General features: G+C 38.9%; 2 protein-coding genes across 2 annotated transcripts; one reads left to right on the forward strand and one right to left on the reverse strand.

The window, feature by feature from the left end:
• Positions 1 to 7,004: 7,004 nt before the first annotated feature.
• Positions 7,005 to 8,554, forward strand: LOC111394176 (probable galacturonosyltransferase-like 7). Its single transcript, XM_023019945.1, has one exon. The coding sequence runs from the start codon at positions 7,394 to 7,396 to the stop codon at positions 8,444 to 8,446; it is 1,053 nt and encodes a 350-aa protein (XP_022875713.1). The 5' UTR covers positions 7,005 to 7,393; the 3' UTR covers positions 8,447 to 8,554.
• Positions 8,555 to 10,388: 1,834 nt separating this feature from the next.
• Positions 10,389 to 15,113, reverse strand: LOC111394168 (cellulose synthase-like protein D5). The gene is made up of 3 exons (XM_023019938.1): positions 14,026 to 15,113; positions 12,527 to 13,337; positions 10,389 to 12,432 (listed from the first exon to the last, which is right to left on the reverse strand). Exons 1-3 carry the CDS (start codon positions 14,958 to 14,960, stop codon positions 10,660 to 10,662), a joined length of 3,519 nt encoding a protein of 1,172 aa, XP_022875706.1. The 5' UTR covers positions 14,961 to 15,113; the 3' UTR covers positions 10,389 to 10,659.
• Positions 15,114 to 15,330: the final 217 nt, after the last annotated feature.

The following is a 15,330-nucleotide window of genomic DNA, read 5'->3' on the forward strand; positions in this document are numbered from 1 at the left end:
AGAACTAATTTTATCAGCTAATTAATCACACTCAATATTCAACAAAAAATAGTGTTAAAACTTCCCAAAATCATCATCAATTGATAAATTAGTATACACATACAGATAAACTTGTTTCTAGCAAAGTAAGGGGGTACTTTTAAGTTTGACCCAATCAAAGGATCTAAATTCCACTTTGACTATTATAGCATTGGCCTCTTGTATGGTAAAAGACAAAGATGCCCTTAAATGTTTTGTACAATTACAAAACAATATATTGTTGAAAGGACTATACTACTCTTTTAGTTAATAATTGAAAATCAAATACTTCCCCACTTATAAAAACTTCAAAACGAGCTTCCAACACAGGAAAAACTCTCATCTTTTCATTTGCTTGAACCGCAAAATCTAGAAAAACTTTGAAATGTTGAAGCTGTAAATTTTTTTCATATCAATTACTTCAAATCGATAAGTACATTTACGCATGTTTAATTTCGTTTTCAGTAAATTAGTATACGTTTGAATAGAGAAATTTTATGTCGATATAGTAGTTAGCACAAATTTTTTTAACAGATCTTACCTATCAAAAAAAATTGAACAGATGTATAACTTTAGAACCGTATTCTCCTGCGCAAAAATAGCCAAACAGTCGGAAACAGCCCGACTGCTTGACTGTAAACAGCCGAACAGCCAGCTGTTTAACAGCCGACTGTTTAGCTGTTAAACAGCCAATTAACTGACTCTGCATTGATTTTTGTTAGCCTTTTTCTTATAATTAATAAATGAAGTTGATTAAAACCATTTCCTCATGCAGATATGATAATCCCCGTGTGTTATTTCGGTGATTTCAAATTGAATGAAAATAATTGGTGGGAATGGAGATGGACGAGTGACATACGTGGTTGTATTGCAATCCCCATAACAGAGAGTACACCATATTTAGAAATGTACCACTATTTGCAAAATAAGCTGAATGTCGATCAATCTCAATAGATATGCAATTGAGATATCTATTCAACGGTTATGGGGATTCATTCATTCCGATGCAACCGGTATTCGTTACTAATGATGCTGAATTAAATTATCTATTAGATTTGAATAAAATGCATCGGACTACGACTGTTCTTGGTGTGACTTTAATTACAAAGGATGTTATCGAAGGTGAACGCGAAATTCAGATAGGGCGGATAACAATGATCGAGGTTTTTGGGAGACAGTGGAGATAGTTCCTGCGGATGATGTGGGTATTCCTGAGACAGTTGCTTCTGATCGTGATGTTGCTGTTACGCGCAGAATTCCGTCGACAGTTGAAGACAATGAGAATATAAACGAGTTTACAAATGAGAATTTGATTGCTTTATCCCGACAGAGACACGAGCCGGGTGGGAGCTCAGAGGTTGGAACAAATGGATCGTCCTCCAATTCTTCTCATGTGGCTCTCGATGATGAGGACTTGCAGGTCGAGCAACTGTTTGAAACCAAGAAAGATTTGCAGGAAGCTGTGCACCGACTGTCATTAAAATTTAACTTCGAGTTCAAGGTAAAGAAATCAAACAAGTCATTGTTGACAGTTGCTTGCGTCGAAAACAGTTGCAATTGGTGCTTGAGAGCGACTAAGATAGACACGAATGAGTGCTTCGTAATTCGCAAGTATTCACGGAAACATACTTGCGAAGTGGGAATTCTTCGAAACGATCACAGGCAAGCTCAAGCATAGTTTATTGGTCGACAGATAATGCACAAGTATCAGGATCCATGGATAATCTACAGACCTTCGGACATCATTAACGACGTCCGTCGAGAGTACGGAGTGGTCATGAGCTACGAGAAAGCGTGGAAGGCCAAAGAATGTGCGTTGGAGGATTTAATGGGATCGGCTGAAGAGAGTTATGCTAAATTGGCTAGGTATTGCCAAAAATAATTAAATTTACAATTGAAATGTTACATATATATAAATGAAATTTACGGGTCAACATTAAATTCGAATGAATCACATGCTAACTTCTTTCTCCAGTTCTGTATCTACGACTGGTTGATTCCATCAACCTTATATCCTATACTTAAAAATTCAACGTACTTAATGGCAAATATGCCGCAGTCACCACTGTAATTGAACAAGAATGAATCAGTTCAGTACTGTGTAAATAAAAACTAAATCTGAAAGATGAAAACAACAAAGTTCAAACACTTACCTTACGGACTGTCGCGTTGTCGTCGTGTTTCGAACGATCCGCAATCTGTCCTATACATTTATCCCCGCTCGTCTGGCCATCATAGGAACAATTACAGCCACGGACTACAGGTTTTGCTCCAACTGGCCTTGTGTCAAACATGAATGATTTAGGTCGTACACATATATAATCGAGTCAGCAAAAACGATCTCCAGCCTAACATAGTGTTTATTGATGCACGCTGGAATGTACATATGTGTACAACCCTCCCATGATTTTTTCTCGACACTCGGTAACAGTCCTGTCACCCACTCGAGCATATATTCTGGCACCGTGTACTCGTTACCCATAAGTTCGAGCGATTGATACTCTATGGTAACGGTACATAGGAACTCGGTATTTAATATGACTCGACCATGGACATCAAATGATTTTGGATATCTTTGAGCTCGATCTCGTAGCAAGTCCATGGTCAGGTCAATGTGCTGCAGCAGGAAACACCAAAAAAGTATGAGTTATTGATTTAATAAACACAAGGTCACATATACATAAAAAACACGAAATGAATAGTTCACTTACATCGTCAGCGAGCCAAGCTCCCGCAGTGGTGATATCGTGGAACCACTTGTAAGGGTCCGAGACCGTCCTTTGACCTATCGTGTGGCTAACTCTGTAAAAAATAGGGAAATGTTTTATAAGCGTAGATGAGTTAGCGTACAGTGCTTTATTAAAATCATACAATACTTACCCAAGGATAATTCTCCTCCACTCTGTCTCGAACGCTTTCCACTTGGCATTGTCCACCTCTCTGAAGAAGTTCGGGTACGTCCCATCGATGAACGTCCTCCTCTTGACCTCAGCCGTGAAAGGGGAAATAACATACTGTAACGACACTCTCAACCTCTTGTCGACCACTTGCTCCGTCTCGTCAACAGCATGTCTCTTACCCTCAATCACGCCGGGCGTCCTCTCGACCTCCAGGGCCACCTCCTCCTCCTCTCCCATCGGGGTCTCCCCCTCCGTCGCCACCACCTCCGCCCCTCCCGTCGGGGCCTCCCCCTCCGTCGCCACCTCCTTTGTCCCTCTCGTCAAGGCCACCCCCTCCATAGACAATCACAATGACTCCAATGTCTCATCACGCCAAAAATGTAGGTGACCCCCCTCTCCTTCACTATCTCTGCCACCCTCTCGATCATGATCTCCGCCATCCCCTCTGTCCCCCCATCGTCTGCCGACTAAATCTCCTCTAAGCGCCGCTACTGTATCCTAAAGGTCGACAACAGAAGACTGTAGTATTCCAACATCATGGGATAGATCGTCAACCCTCCCTGTCAACTCTCGTCCCATATCGTCCACCCTCCCTGTCAGATAGTCGACCTTCCCTGCCAGATCGTCGACCCTCCATGTCAACTCTCATCCCAGATCATCGACCCTCTCCGTCAAATCTCGTCGTAGCACGCCGACCTCCTTCACTATAAATCCAATTAAACGGACATACAAATCATCACTGTGCCCCGGAGACACACGGGGGAGGTGTCTGGACGGAGGTGATGCCAATGGCGACGGTGATGGCCCCGGCGGAGGTGATGCCACTAGCGGCGGTGATGCCCTCGATGGAGGTAATGCCAATGGCGGGGACGATACTCTCGACAGAGGTGATGCCAATGATGGCGGCGATGCCCTCGGCGAAGGTGATCGTCGATTAGTTGGACCGCCCTCCTACATAAATAAAATGAAAAATTATTCAATAAATTTATACGTCGATGATATTCAATAAATTATATTTCATTCACATACCCAATCTCGGTCCAAGTTCGGATCAGACATCTTCTCGTCTGGGGTGTGCGGAACGCCTAAATCCCGCACAAGACCCCGAGCCACCTCTTCCATTGGCGGCGTCAACTCAGGTATGATTTCAAACTGATATATTGACATTTCAACTACTTAATGATCATGTAAACAAAATTTTAAACTACGTATAATATAAATCACAAATGCATAATACTTACCCAAGGATCGTCGAGGAGGGCCGATAACTGCTCGCTGCGCAAAGCGGGCCCCCAATGATGCATCTGAGGGTAACGTGTCTCCCCTCGCTGAGCAAAGCGGGCCCCCAATACAGGAACTGTCTCATACACTCAAATCTGTAACACATATACTTATTAAGCATCAATGTAATACACTAAAACTTTAACTTTAATTATATTAAACATTTACCTGCACCGCTAAGGACAATCTATATGTATCGTATTTACGCATCGACCCCCTGGGCCTCGAGTGCGATCTGGTGAACACGTGTACGGTGTCTTCGTAGCATTTTCGGCCCCATGGATAGTTGTTGAACGCATCGATGTCGTCAACAACTTGCAAATGAAAAATGTCGATGGCAGTTTTCTTGTGATGACACCTCATCACACTCTCGAGATGTAGACCAGCCCAAGTTTTAATCTATCTAGCATATGGTCGCACCCCCTGATCGCGACCATCAAGTCAAGTAGAAGCACCCCATGTCCCTGAAAGTACGTCTCGTACAGCCTATTGCTTCTCTCCATGGCTGCATCGTCACCCGTAATTCTCAGTCCAGTGATCAATGTAAACTCAAATATCGAGAAACTGACGACCTTGCCCCCGAGGTCGAATTGGAGGGAATCACCGTTGATTGGCCTCAGAAGCCGACATAGAAGTGCATCAATGATCTGTCCTAAGTACTGCACCTCTCGCAACTGGTATAGTGGCCACAAGAAGGACTGTCGTAGCATATCTCCGTGCTAATCATCGAGCAACTCCAACACAGCAGTAAAACTCTTAAAACTACTGTTCCAAGTAGCTTTCCCCCGCATCCGTCTCAACTCTGCATCTAAATGATACTCCATCCTACAAAAATTCAAATGTTATAGCATTGAATAAGAGATAACAAAAGAAAGCATAATCTCACAAAATCAAGGGAACCGAACTCTAACTACCATACAATCACAAATATTGCATTTGAAAAATATATTTACAAAAAATAACAAATCAAATTAAATGTATTGTCAAAAAAATTAAAGAATATAAATATTATTTAAATAAATTGGAAAAAAATCAAAGATTTTCATAAAAGAACAATAAAAGGAACAAAACAAATTGTTAATTTTAGAATATTTCAATTATTAAATTATATAAAAGACAAATATAAAAATTAAATAAATAATTACTTTACATTTTCAAAAAATGTAAAGTCCATTTATATTATTTAAATAAATTTGAAAAAATAAATTAAAGATTATTTCATAAAAAAAAAGGAACAACACAAAATTGTTAATTTTAGAATATTTCAATTATTAAATTATATAAAAGACAAATATAAAAATTAAATAAATAATTACTTTACATTTTCAAAAAATGTAAAGTCCATTTATATTATTTAAATAAATTTGAAAAAATAAATTAAAGATTATTTCATAAAAAAAAAAGGAACAATACAAAATTGTTAATTTTAAAATATTTCAATTATTAAATTATATAAAAGACAAATATTAAAATTAAATGAATAATTACTTTACCTTTTTTTAAAATGTAAAGACTATTCATATTATTTAAATAAATTTGAAAAAATAAATTAAAGATAATTTCATAAAAAAAAAAAGAATCAACATTGTTAATTTTACAATATTTCAATTATTATATTATATTGACAATGATAAAAATTAAATAAATAAATAGCATAATTACTATTTAATCAAATAAAAAATTTAATTAATTACAAAAATTATAAAAAAAAAAAATAAAAATTAAATATATATAATAGTCTTGGCACCGACTGTCAACGGCAGGCAGCCGAAAATCGCCATTCCAGGCGACTGAGCTCCAAAAAAAGCAAAAAATTCACATTTTTCACACTCCCAGCATGCCCACAATCTAACTACTCATGCCCATGGATCTAATTAAACCGAATAATGTAAGGAAAATGCTAATTTTACTTATTCTAACCGATTATTTTATTTTTCGTGTAGATGATGGTCGTTGACTGCGATGTTGGTGTAGTTGCCGATGGTTGATCGGTTAAATTTCCGGCTACTGTTCGTCGGTCGGTCAGAATTTTTCAAACAGTCTGAAGGGTAAAATTGCCTATTACTGTGAATTTTTTTTTAATTTAATTTGTTTTTTTTAATTCATTTAATGGGTCAAAAGCCAATGTCAAATTTTGCTACAGTGAAAGAGCTATTTTCGTGTATTTCCTCCAAAGTAAGGCTAGAGAGAGGCGAAAAGCCTGTTCACGGCAAAGAAAGTGAGATATGGAAAGGCAAAAAATTTGCAGCAGAGAATGGCATGAAAATTAGTGAAATTTTGAGAATTAGGTATAGAATTGTTATAGATTTTGGGTATTTATATTTAAGGCTTGAAATCTTTTAAAATCTATTCAAATCCATCATATTATTGAAATCCTTCCAAATCAAGTAAGTGATGAGGATACCTAATTTCTCAAAAAACTATTGAGATCTAAGTTGAGGACACCTAAATTTTTAAGTATTTCTTAAAATTCAAATTGAGAACACCTAAATTCTAGTGAATTATATATTAATTTGAGTTGAAGACACGTCAATTTACATAAAGTTTTAAGAGGACAACCCTCTTATTTTCATCCTACATCGTGATGCACAATCAGGAAAAATAGCATTATTCATACCAAGTACTCGGGATTAAATAATAAAATGACACATGTATGTCACGTATGAGAATACCGATAAGTTTCACTATGAATGAATTATTTCAAAAATAATTGATAATTTTTTTTCTGTAGCATGCCCTCGGAACTTATGCAATTTACATAATTTTGCTGTAAACATCTATAAAACCCATTGATATCCATGGTAGGAACCCACAAAACCTGTAAACAAAAAAAAAAAAAGCAAAAAGTAAAACGCCTCCTTCCTCTTCTTCCACAGTCTCTCTCTCTCTCTCTGCTTCTTCACCTTCTAGAGGGGGAGAGAATGGGAGCGAGCGAGTGCTGATACACACGTCGCCGCATTATAGAACCAGACCCTTCTTTTAATCTCTCCTTTTCAAATTTCAACTCTCATTCCATTTCTTGATTGATTGATTCTCCCTTTTCACTTTCTCACTGATGAAACTTCTTCGCTTACCTCCCAGGGTATTCCATTGGAGAGAAATCACAAAAAAAGCGAAGATCAATTTCTACTAGGTGTTTCAGAGTAAACTATAAATTTCCCCAATTCTCTTCAAATTAGAGAAGAAGAAAAAATATGCTGTGGATTATGAGATTCTCTGGCTTTTTCTCCGCGGCAATGATGATGATTGTACTCTTTCCTACTCTGCAATCCTTCCCTCCGATTGAATCCTCCCTCAAATTCTCCTTTCGAAAGGCTCCACCATTTCGCAATGCCGATCAATGTAATTACCCAACATTTGGAAAATTAGGCGTTTGCGATCCCTCTGTTGTACATGTTGCGATTACCCTTGACGTTGAATACTTACGGGGTTCGATCGCTGCTGTTCATTCGATTCTGCTGCATTCAAAATGTCCAGAAAATGTCTTCTTTCATTTTCTTGTTTCGGAGACCACTCTCGAAACCCTAGTCCGATCCATCTTCCCCAAATTGAATTTCGAATCCTATTATTTCGATCCGGAGAAGGTTCGCGGATTGATCTCCAGTTCTGTTAGACACGAACTAGAACAGCCGTTGAATTACGCGAGAAATTACTTGGCGGATCTTCTGGAGCCTTGTGTCAGGCGGGTGATTTACTTGGATTCGGATCTTGTACTGGTTGATGATATTACGAAGCTTTGGAGTACAAGCTTGGGGAAGAAGACGATCGGAGCACCCGAATATTGCCATACAAACTTCACTAAATACTTCACCGGATATTTCTGGTCGAAACCGCGATTTTCCGGCTTGTTTTCGCGGCGGAACACCTGTTATTTCAACACCGGAGTTATGGTTATAGATCTAAGTAAATGGCGGCGCTTCGGATACACGCGGCGGATAGAGAAGTGGATGGAGATACAGAAGACAAGCCCAAGCAGAATTTACGAGCTCGGCTCGCTGCCACCGTTCTTGCTGGTTTTCGCTGGACACGTAGCCGCTATCGAGCATCGTTGGAATCAACATGGCTTGGGAGGCGATAATGTGAGAGGAAGTTGCCGTGACCTGCATGCCGGTCCTGTGAGTCTGCTGCATTGGAGCGGTTCCGGTAAGCCGTGGCTCCGGCTCGACTCCAAGCAGCCGTGCCCCCTGGACTCGTTGTGGGCCCCTTACGATTTGTATGGACACGGCTCCTATTTTTTTCTTCTGTGATTATACTATTACAAATTACTGTCGCGATTAGAGTGCCTCAGGCCACATGTATGTATGTATTATTTGTACACTAAAATATTCTGAAAATAAAATGGAATGATTCTTTTCTTGCCATCTAACTATTTATTCTGTTTCTTGGCCGTCCTCTTTGAATACAATGCCGCTAGATTATTAGATTAAACAGAATGCTTGCATACTGAATTGCCTTTCATTTATGTTTTAATTTGGTGGTTAGCGTCAGATATCTACCTGGGTTTGGGGGTTACTGGCTAGTGATGGACACGGGACGGGAGGCTATGGATTTATTGGTGGTTTGGTGGCGGATGTCCCTGCTGCTGTCGATGGTTAGGCAGAGAAGGATATTGTTAGTGTAAGGGGGTAAATTCCATATCGACTAATTATCGAAATATAGACTAACGGTAACATTTACTTTTTTAAATAGGATTGAATCTTTAAGATAGAATTCAAGTCTTAGCTCCCGTTTGGCTCCATTAATTCCTCATTTTCGACTTTTGTGGCCCCCTTGTTTGATTCACTCACATTTGTAGGCAATAACAGCAATTTGCGTTTCTGTACAGATTTTGACAAAGCAGATATAATTTTTGAATTTTTAATTGTTTTGTTCACTGTAACTTAACGAGATATGAAGAAAAATCTCATTAAAATGAGATCCAAACAGGGGCAATAGGCGGCTTTAAATCTCCTAACTTATATTAGATGGATGTTTTATTTACAATTACTTTTTCGTGTCTAATTTAGCCTTTGAGGGGCTTGCTTTTTTTTTTTTTTGCAAACTAGTTGATAGTTTTTATTTGTAAAGTTGACTAAAACTTGGCATAAAAGACAGTATTCCTACTCCAATTTTAATAGAGAGAATCATAAAAAAATTATCTGATTTTGACAGCAGGCTGATTTTAATTTTGGTCTTTGATTAAATGCTAATTTGAGTCTAGAACATGTTTCTAGTAGAAAATGTTTCGTATGAATTAAATTGGAAACAAAAAACGCAAATCCACAAAGTTATAGTAGAACACATAATTATATCCCTTTTTTTTTTTTTTTTTTTTAGACAATAACTTCTATACACTAATATTGGGTCTCATACATTTGTAGTTTAAATAGAAGTTAGGTATAGTGAGAAGTTATGAGCTAATACGTTCATGCACAACTTCCATACCAAGGTTGGCGTGGCTAATAATCAACTACGGATTGGTTCGAGGTTATGCAAGATTATACACAAAAGATCCTCTTTTGACTCTCTCTCTCTTTAGCCATATCTCTTATTCTAAGGAGGTTCCTCCATGTGCAGATTTTTTTTATTTTTTATTTTTCGAAAAACTCTATCTATGCCACTATATGTATTTTATTTATTTTTTTTTTTTTTTTTTCACGTCTTACATGCAAAATCTCTACGCCTTGCCTCAAATGTCGATTTGAGGTCGAGAAAATAAATATAATTTATCACTATGCTCCACACATTCCAACAGAGAACTGGGAGAGCGGGTAGGGTTATTCAAGTGGCCATATCACATTATCACTGTTGATATGTGCAGCTATTGCTGTCCATTTAAAGTGTGATAAAAAAGCAGCAGTTCTTTAGGTCCATTGCGTGGCATTGAGCTGCCCCTTTTTCTGATCCCACATGAATGTGGTGACTAAATCTTGTTTACCTAACTTCTTGATTGTAAGTTTGCAACTGAGTCAGGAATCAATGATGGCATAAAGTGAACTAGATTTTAGTTATAGAACTTAAAAGATGCCAATAAATTTGAGGAAGAAATTAGAGTCTCAGTGGACTGAAATTGCTGTAAACAAACAAAATCATCAGAAAACTATTACTGAGCCTTGCACCGCATGTATAATGTGTCAAGTCAATATATTTTCAGTTTTGTTCATATATGGGACACAATTATAGTATGAAAGATTCATATGAACACATGAATGAAGAAAAGAATTCATAGGCCACATGACACTGTATTTCTAAATCAACAAATGAACAAGAAAAGAAATTGACTAGCATGTGCAAGTAAGCACAGAATGAATCACCAGAATCAACGAATCAACTACAAATGAAGTTAACTAATTCTTAAAACGAGGGTACTGGACGAATATTATAACAGAATCTTACATAGAAAGCCAACGTTTACATAGAATGTTTTGTTGGCTGTAACTATAGGGACAATGGTGCCTGGGAAAGGGCAAAAACAAGACACTTATGGTAGCTCGAATCTCAGATTACCTTGGCTTCCATAAGGAGGGTATATGTACACTGTAAGCAATGAAATGATAATGCAGATGAGTCCCGACCAGAGGAATACTATAGTCGGAATCTTCCCCCGTTTTCCCATCAATCCCTTCGCAAAGGGGTAAAGATGAGAGAGAACCCAAAAGCTGAAGAAAACACCTCCAATAAGTTTGCTCCACTGGGGGAAAGGACTATATACCGTCCTAGAAATAGCCACGCCGATTGCAATCACATTGAACATGATGATTGTGATTGGTGGGATCATCAAAGTTGTCCATCTAAACTCGTATAACTCAGCAAATTCATCATCTCCATCATCCGGTGCAGTAGATTTTGATGTTAATGTGAATGAAATTTCAATCCCAGCTATGACTTTTAACAATCCTTGAACTACAGCTGCAGGGTGTGCACTTGTTCCACCGATCAACCAGAACTGTTCGTTTCGCCACCAGTCGTGGAGGGTGATTCCTGACCACCTGATTTCGAGGACTGCAAGCATGCACAGAGAGAGTGTAATGGCTAATAAGAAAACAAGAAAAGTCACTTCAAGGGATTGGACGATGAACTTTCCAGAGAAGAGTGAAAGTGCAGGCAGAACGCAATAAACAAGGAGGAAGATAGAAGTGAAAGGGTATAATCCAACGTTGAAATATGCCACCCTTTGTAGAAACTTCATTCTTGGACTTGCGAATAAAGCGTTGTTTCGAGAAAAGAAGATCTCAACCGAACCAGTTGCCCATCGAAGGACTTGATTGAGCCTATCTGTCAAATTGATTGGAGCAGTCCCACGAAATGCATCTCTCTTTGTAACACAGTAGATTGATCTCCAACCTCGGTTATGCATCCGATAACCTGTGACAACATCTTCGGTAACTGAACCGTATATCCATCCGACCCTCTTGCCCCACTCGGTTTTATCCTCATAGAAGCATGTTATAACACTGACTGCCTCTGCTAGTGCTGCAGCATCTAAAGGTTCGCGTTGAACAGCAAGAGAACCAGCAGGCCTTCCCAAGCATCCTTTTCCTCGCAACTCGTGGAGGAGCCTTCCCCCGAATTCAGCCACAGCTATCGTGTCAATAAGAGAAGTTGAGTTTCCAAACTGTTTGGCCAGCGAGGCCCTGGTAACATCATCATCGTCATTTTGGTTCCCACTGATTGGCAAAAGCATTTCATCGTCTTCTTGATCTTTTTGCCCCTTTGATTTCCTGAGTAGCTTCCGAATCTTGCGCCTACCGAACCATCCATGATGTTCAGTGGCTCTCGGAGGACTAAACCCGTAGAGAGCGATTCTCCGGAAAATGCAACCTGTCCCTACATACATAGGACCCTGCAAGCCATCAAGTGCTCTCATGCTTACGTCGAAGAACACTGTATTATGGTTTGCATACCTATCATTCGTATCAATGCCCTCAAACCTTTGTGGGAATTGAACATAGCAAATCCTGTCACCACCTCTGTCAAGCATAAAACACATTCCTTCTCTTAATGCCAAAGAATTGTAGATGTAATGGTCACAGTCCAGATTTAGAATGAAAGCACCATTTGACATTATTGCACTTGACCGGACTAAAGCATTCATCGCTCCAGCTTTCTTATTGTGATCGAAACCAGGTCGTTTCTCGCGGGACACATAAACTAACATTGGTAATCTTATATCAACATCAGTTGTGTCAACCAAGTTCTCCTCATTGCTTTCAGTACCAAAAAGTGTTTCTGGACTCGCTGGAACCAACATTATCTGTAAATAAATAGGTTCAGGGATTAAAATGAGATGATTATATCGTGAAAGAAACTAATTTTGAATTAGTTACATTGGTGGAGGAAATAATTACCTGTATAATGCCTTCATGATCACCTTTTGAATGACCTTCTTCTGATGATGACCATGTTCCATGCCAGTGACTCCCATCAGCCATCCAAGTAGCCTTTGGGACCTTTAGGGGCTCGGATGGATTTTCCCCCAGTTCGTGCTGTTTCTTCTTGGCCCGTAACTCGGCCTGAGCATTGTAAGCATCTGATCTTCTCCTAATCGACTCTGGTAGAGCATTTATCCTCACCTTAAATTCATCATATTCTCGCTTAACTCTTCGTCTATCCCTAACAAAATCAAGCCGTACTTTGTTCTTAAGTGGATCACGTTTTTGTGCAAAATATGCCTCAGGATTTCGTGGCTCTATCTTGTGTTTTTTACAGAAAGGAACCCATAGTCTTGCAAAGCTAGCAGCCTCAGCAAGAGCTTCAAATGTTACTAAAGAACCTCCATCATCTGATAGGTAACACGAAATCTTTTCCACTGGATAATCAACAGCAAGGATCGAAAGAATTGTATTTGCTGTCACAAGTGGTGGTTCTTTGTCTGGATCAGCTGTAGAGACAAACACATCAATTCCAGGAAGGTCGGATAATTGTTTTGGGTTCCGAAGATTTGGTTCAGTGGATTCAAACCGCTCTTTCAAGGCTGAGAGGTCGGTCACCCTCTTCACCGGGCAAATTTTTGGCAGTTGATCAAGAACCCAAGACAACGCAAACCACATTTCACAAATAACAGACATCATCCATAACCACATTGCTTCATGATTAGGATGTGAAATCCTCCATGTTAGGAAGCAAACAAGGGCGCCAAGACGAAGAACCATAAGCAATCTGCAAAAAAAATTCATACATCAACATTTGAATATAATAACAAATTTAAAACTTCATTCAAAATGAATTGAGAACCATTTCCAAAATTCTTAATATAGGCGGCTCTGAGTTATATGCGTCGAAATGAAATTCTATGCCTAATGATACTACCCTGCATCATTGTTAGGAAGCAAGAACACAACTTCCTTGATTTTCATTGCAAAAACACAAGCAGCCTGCATATTAACGTACATGCACCAATTTATCAATGCTGAGGCCCATCCTAAAAAATCTTTGAAATGGAATTAGGGATTTGTAACTTGAACTAGAGTGAACCACTTCAAAAAATTCCTAATAAAAAGTCTGATTATGCTACCTATCCAATAATATCTTGAACTTCAATGCATCAAATACATAAAATTAACTCATATTCTTTTCCTTTTTTGATCTTCAGCACTCTAAGATTAACTTAGCAGATTTACATTCAAAAAAACTCAATGAATTGTTCATCTCAGATATTTATCTTGACAATTTTTATGTTGGACTCTCTGGAGCCTGTTCGTGGAACACAACAGAGCCTAATCATAGCGAACTGCTATAAAAATTTGTGATTTCATTGGGTTTGTTATTGCTCTCGGAATCAAGGATTACATAACATAAAATGGATACCAGCAATATAAATTAACCAAGTAAAAGATCTCAGTTTAACCTGTATGGACTGATTATTGCAGCCGAAATCCCAATTTTTCGAGTCAAAGGCTTGTTTCTTCTGTCACTAAAATCCGGGGGGTTCTCATATCTATCCGTGCCTCTTCCGAATTCATATCCATCTCTCGGCCACAAAGCATTGCCATATCCGTAAGTCCCTTTTGTCTCAAAAAGCCATCTGGTGTGATCAAAATCGTGGTTCGGATTTTTGAAAGACTGCACCAATGAAAAATTCTTCTCCAACTTAGTACCCCCTCCCCAGGAAGGTAGAGGATTCGCCTGATCCTTCTCCTCGGATCGTGGCTCATGATCACTTTCGTCATCGCTAAAATCCTTATGAGGCTCTTTACAACCAGGACAGTGCCATCCACCATTTTCGATGCAGTCCATGTAACAATCCTTGCAAATTTTGAATCCACACTCACAATAACCCTTCAAATTCCCGTCCATTGCCTTCTCATTACAACCATCCATTCCACACTCCGTTTTCGACTTCATCACCACCGACTCCTCCTCCGAGCTCTTCCGGGCATGAGCTCTTGTTGCAGAATTGAATCCTCCCGTGAAAATAGTGTCCTTGATAAAATCTTTAGAGGGGTTTTTGCTCCGGCTCTTGTTCGTTTCAAGAGGACTATTCTGAGATTCTGAAACCACCCTATTATCAGGAGTTGAAGGAATATGAACAGTATAAGCTACAAATTCGTCCGTGCTATCTTTCGAGAAAGAAAGATATCTCCCACCACTTGAAGAAGCCCTGCGATTTTCTCCACCGCCTGAGCCCCCTAACCCTCTTCCACTGATAGGAGAGTTGGGGTTATTCGATATGGAGTGACGAGGCACGGGGCTAGTCAATCCCTTGCTTCGAGACCCACCGGAGGAAGTGACTGTGATAGTCACCGGAGATGAAGTTGGAGAATTAACAGCCATTTTCACCATTTTTTTCCCTTCAAACAAAAACTCAAAATTTAAAGAATCTCAATATATTGATGAATCAAATGAAAACCCCAGGTAAGAAAACCATGAGAAAAAAACGAAACAAAATGTTGTCGAAGGAGATAGAGTATCTGAGCAAAGGATTCAAAATTTGAAAATTTTCAGATAGAAAAAGAATAGGAATGGTTAGTGATTTAATTGAGAGCATATTATAACGGTCATAACATCCTGACCGTTGCCTGAAGTGATCTGACGGTGTACGCCGCATTCACAACGGTCTATTTTGTGCCGGACCCTGATCTGACGTGGCATATAATTTTCTTTTTCTTTTATATTATAATCTTTTTAAGAAAAAAAGTCAAAAGCAAGAGGG

Source organism: Olea europaea, chromosome 1 (genome assembly GCF_002742605.1).
Source record: "Olea europaea var. sylvestris chromosome 1, O_europaea_v1, whole genome shotgun sequence".
NCBI classification, from domain to species: Eukaryota; Viridiplantae; Streptophyta; class Magnoliopsida; order Lamiales; family Oleaceae; genus Olea; species Olea europaea.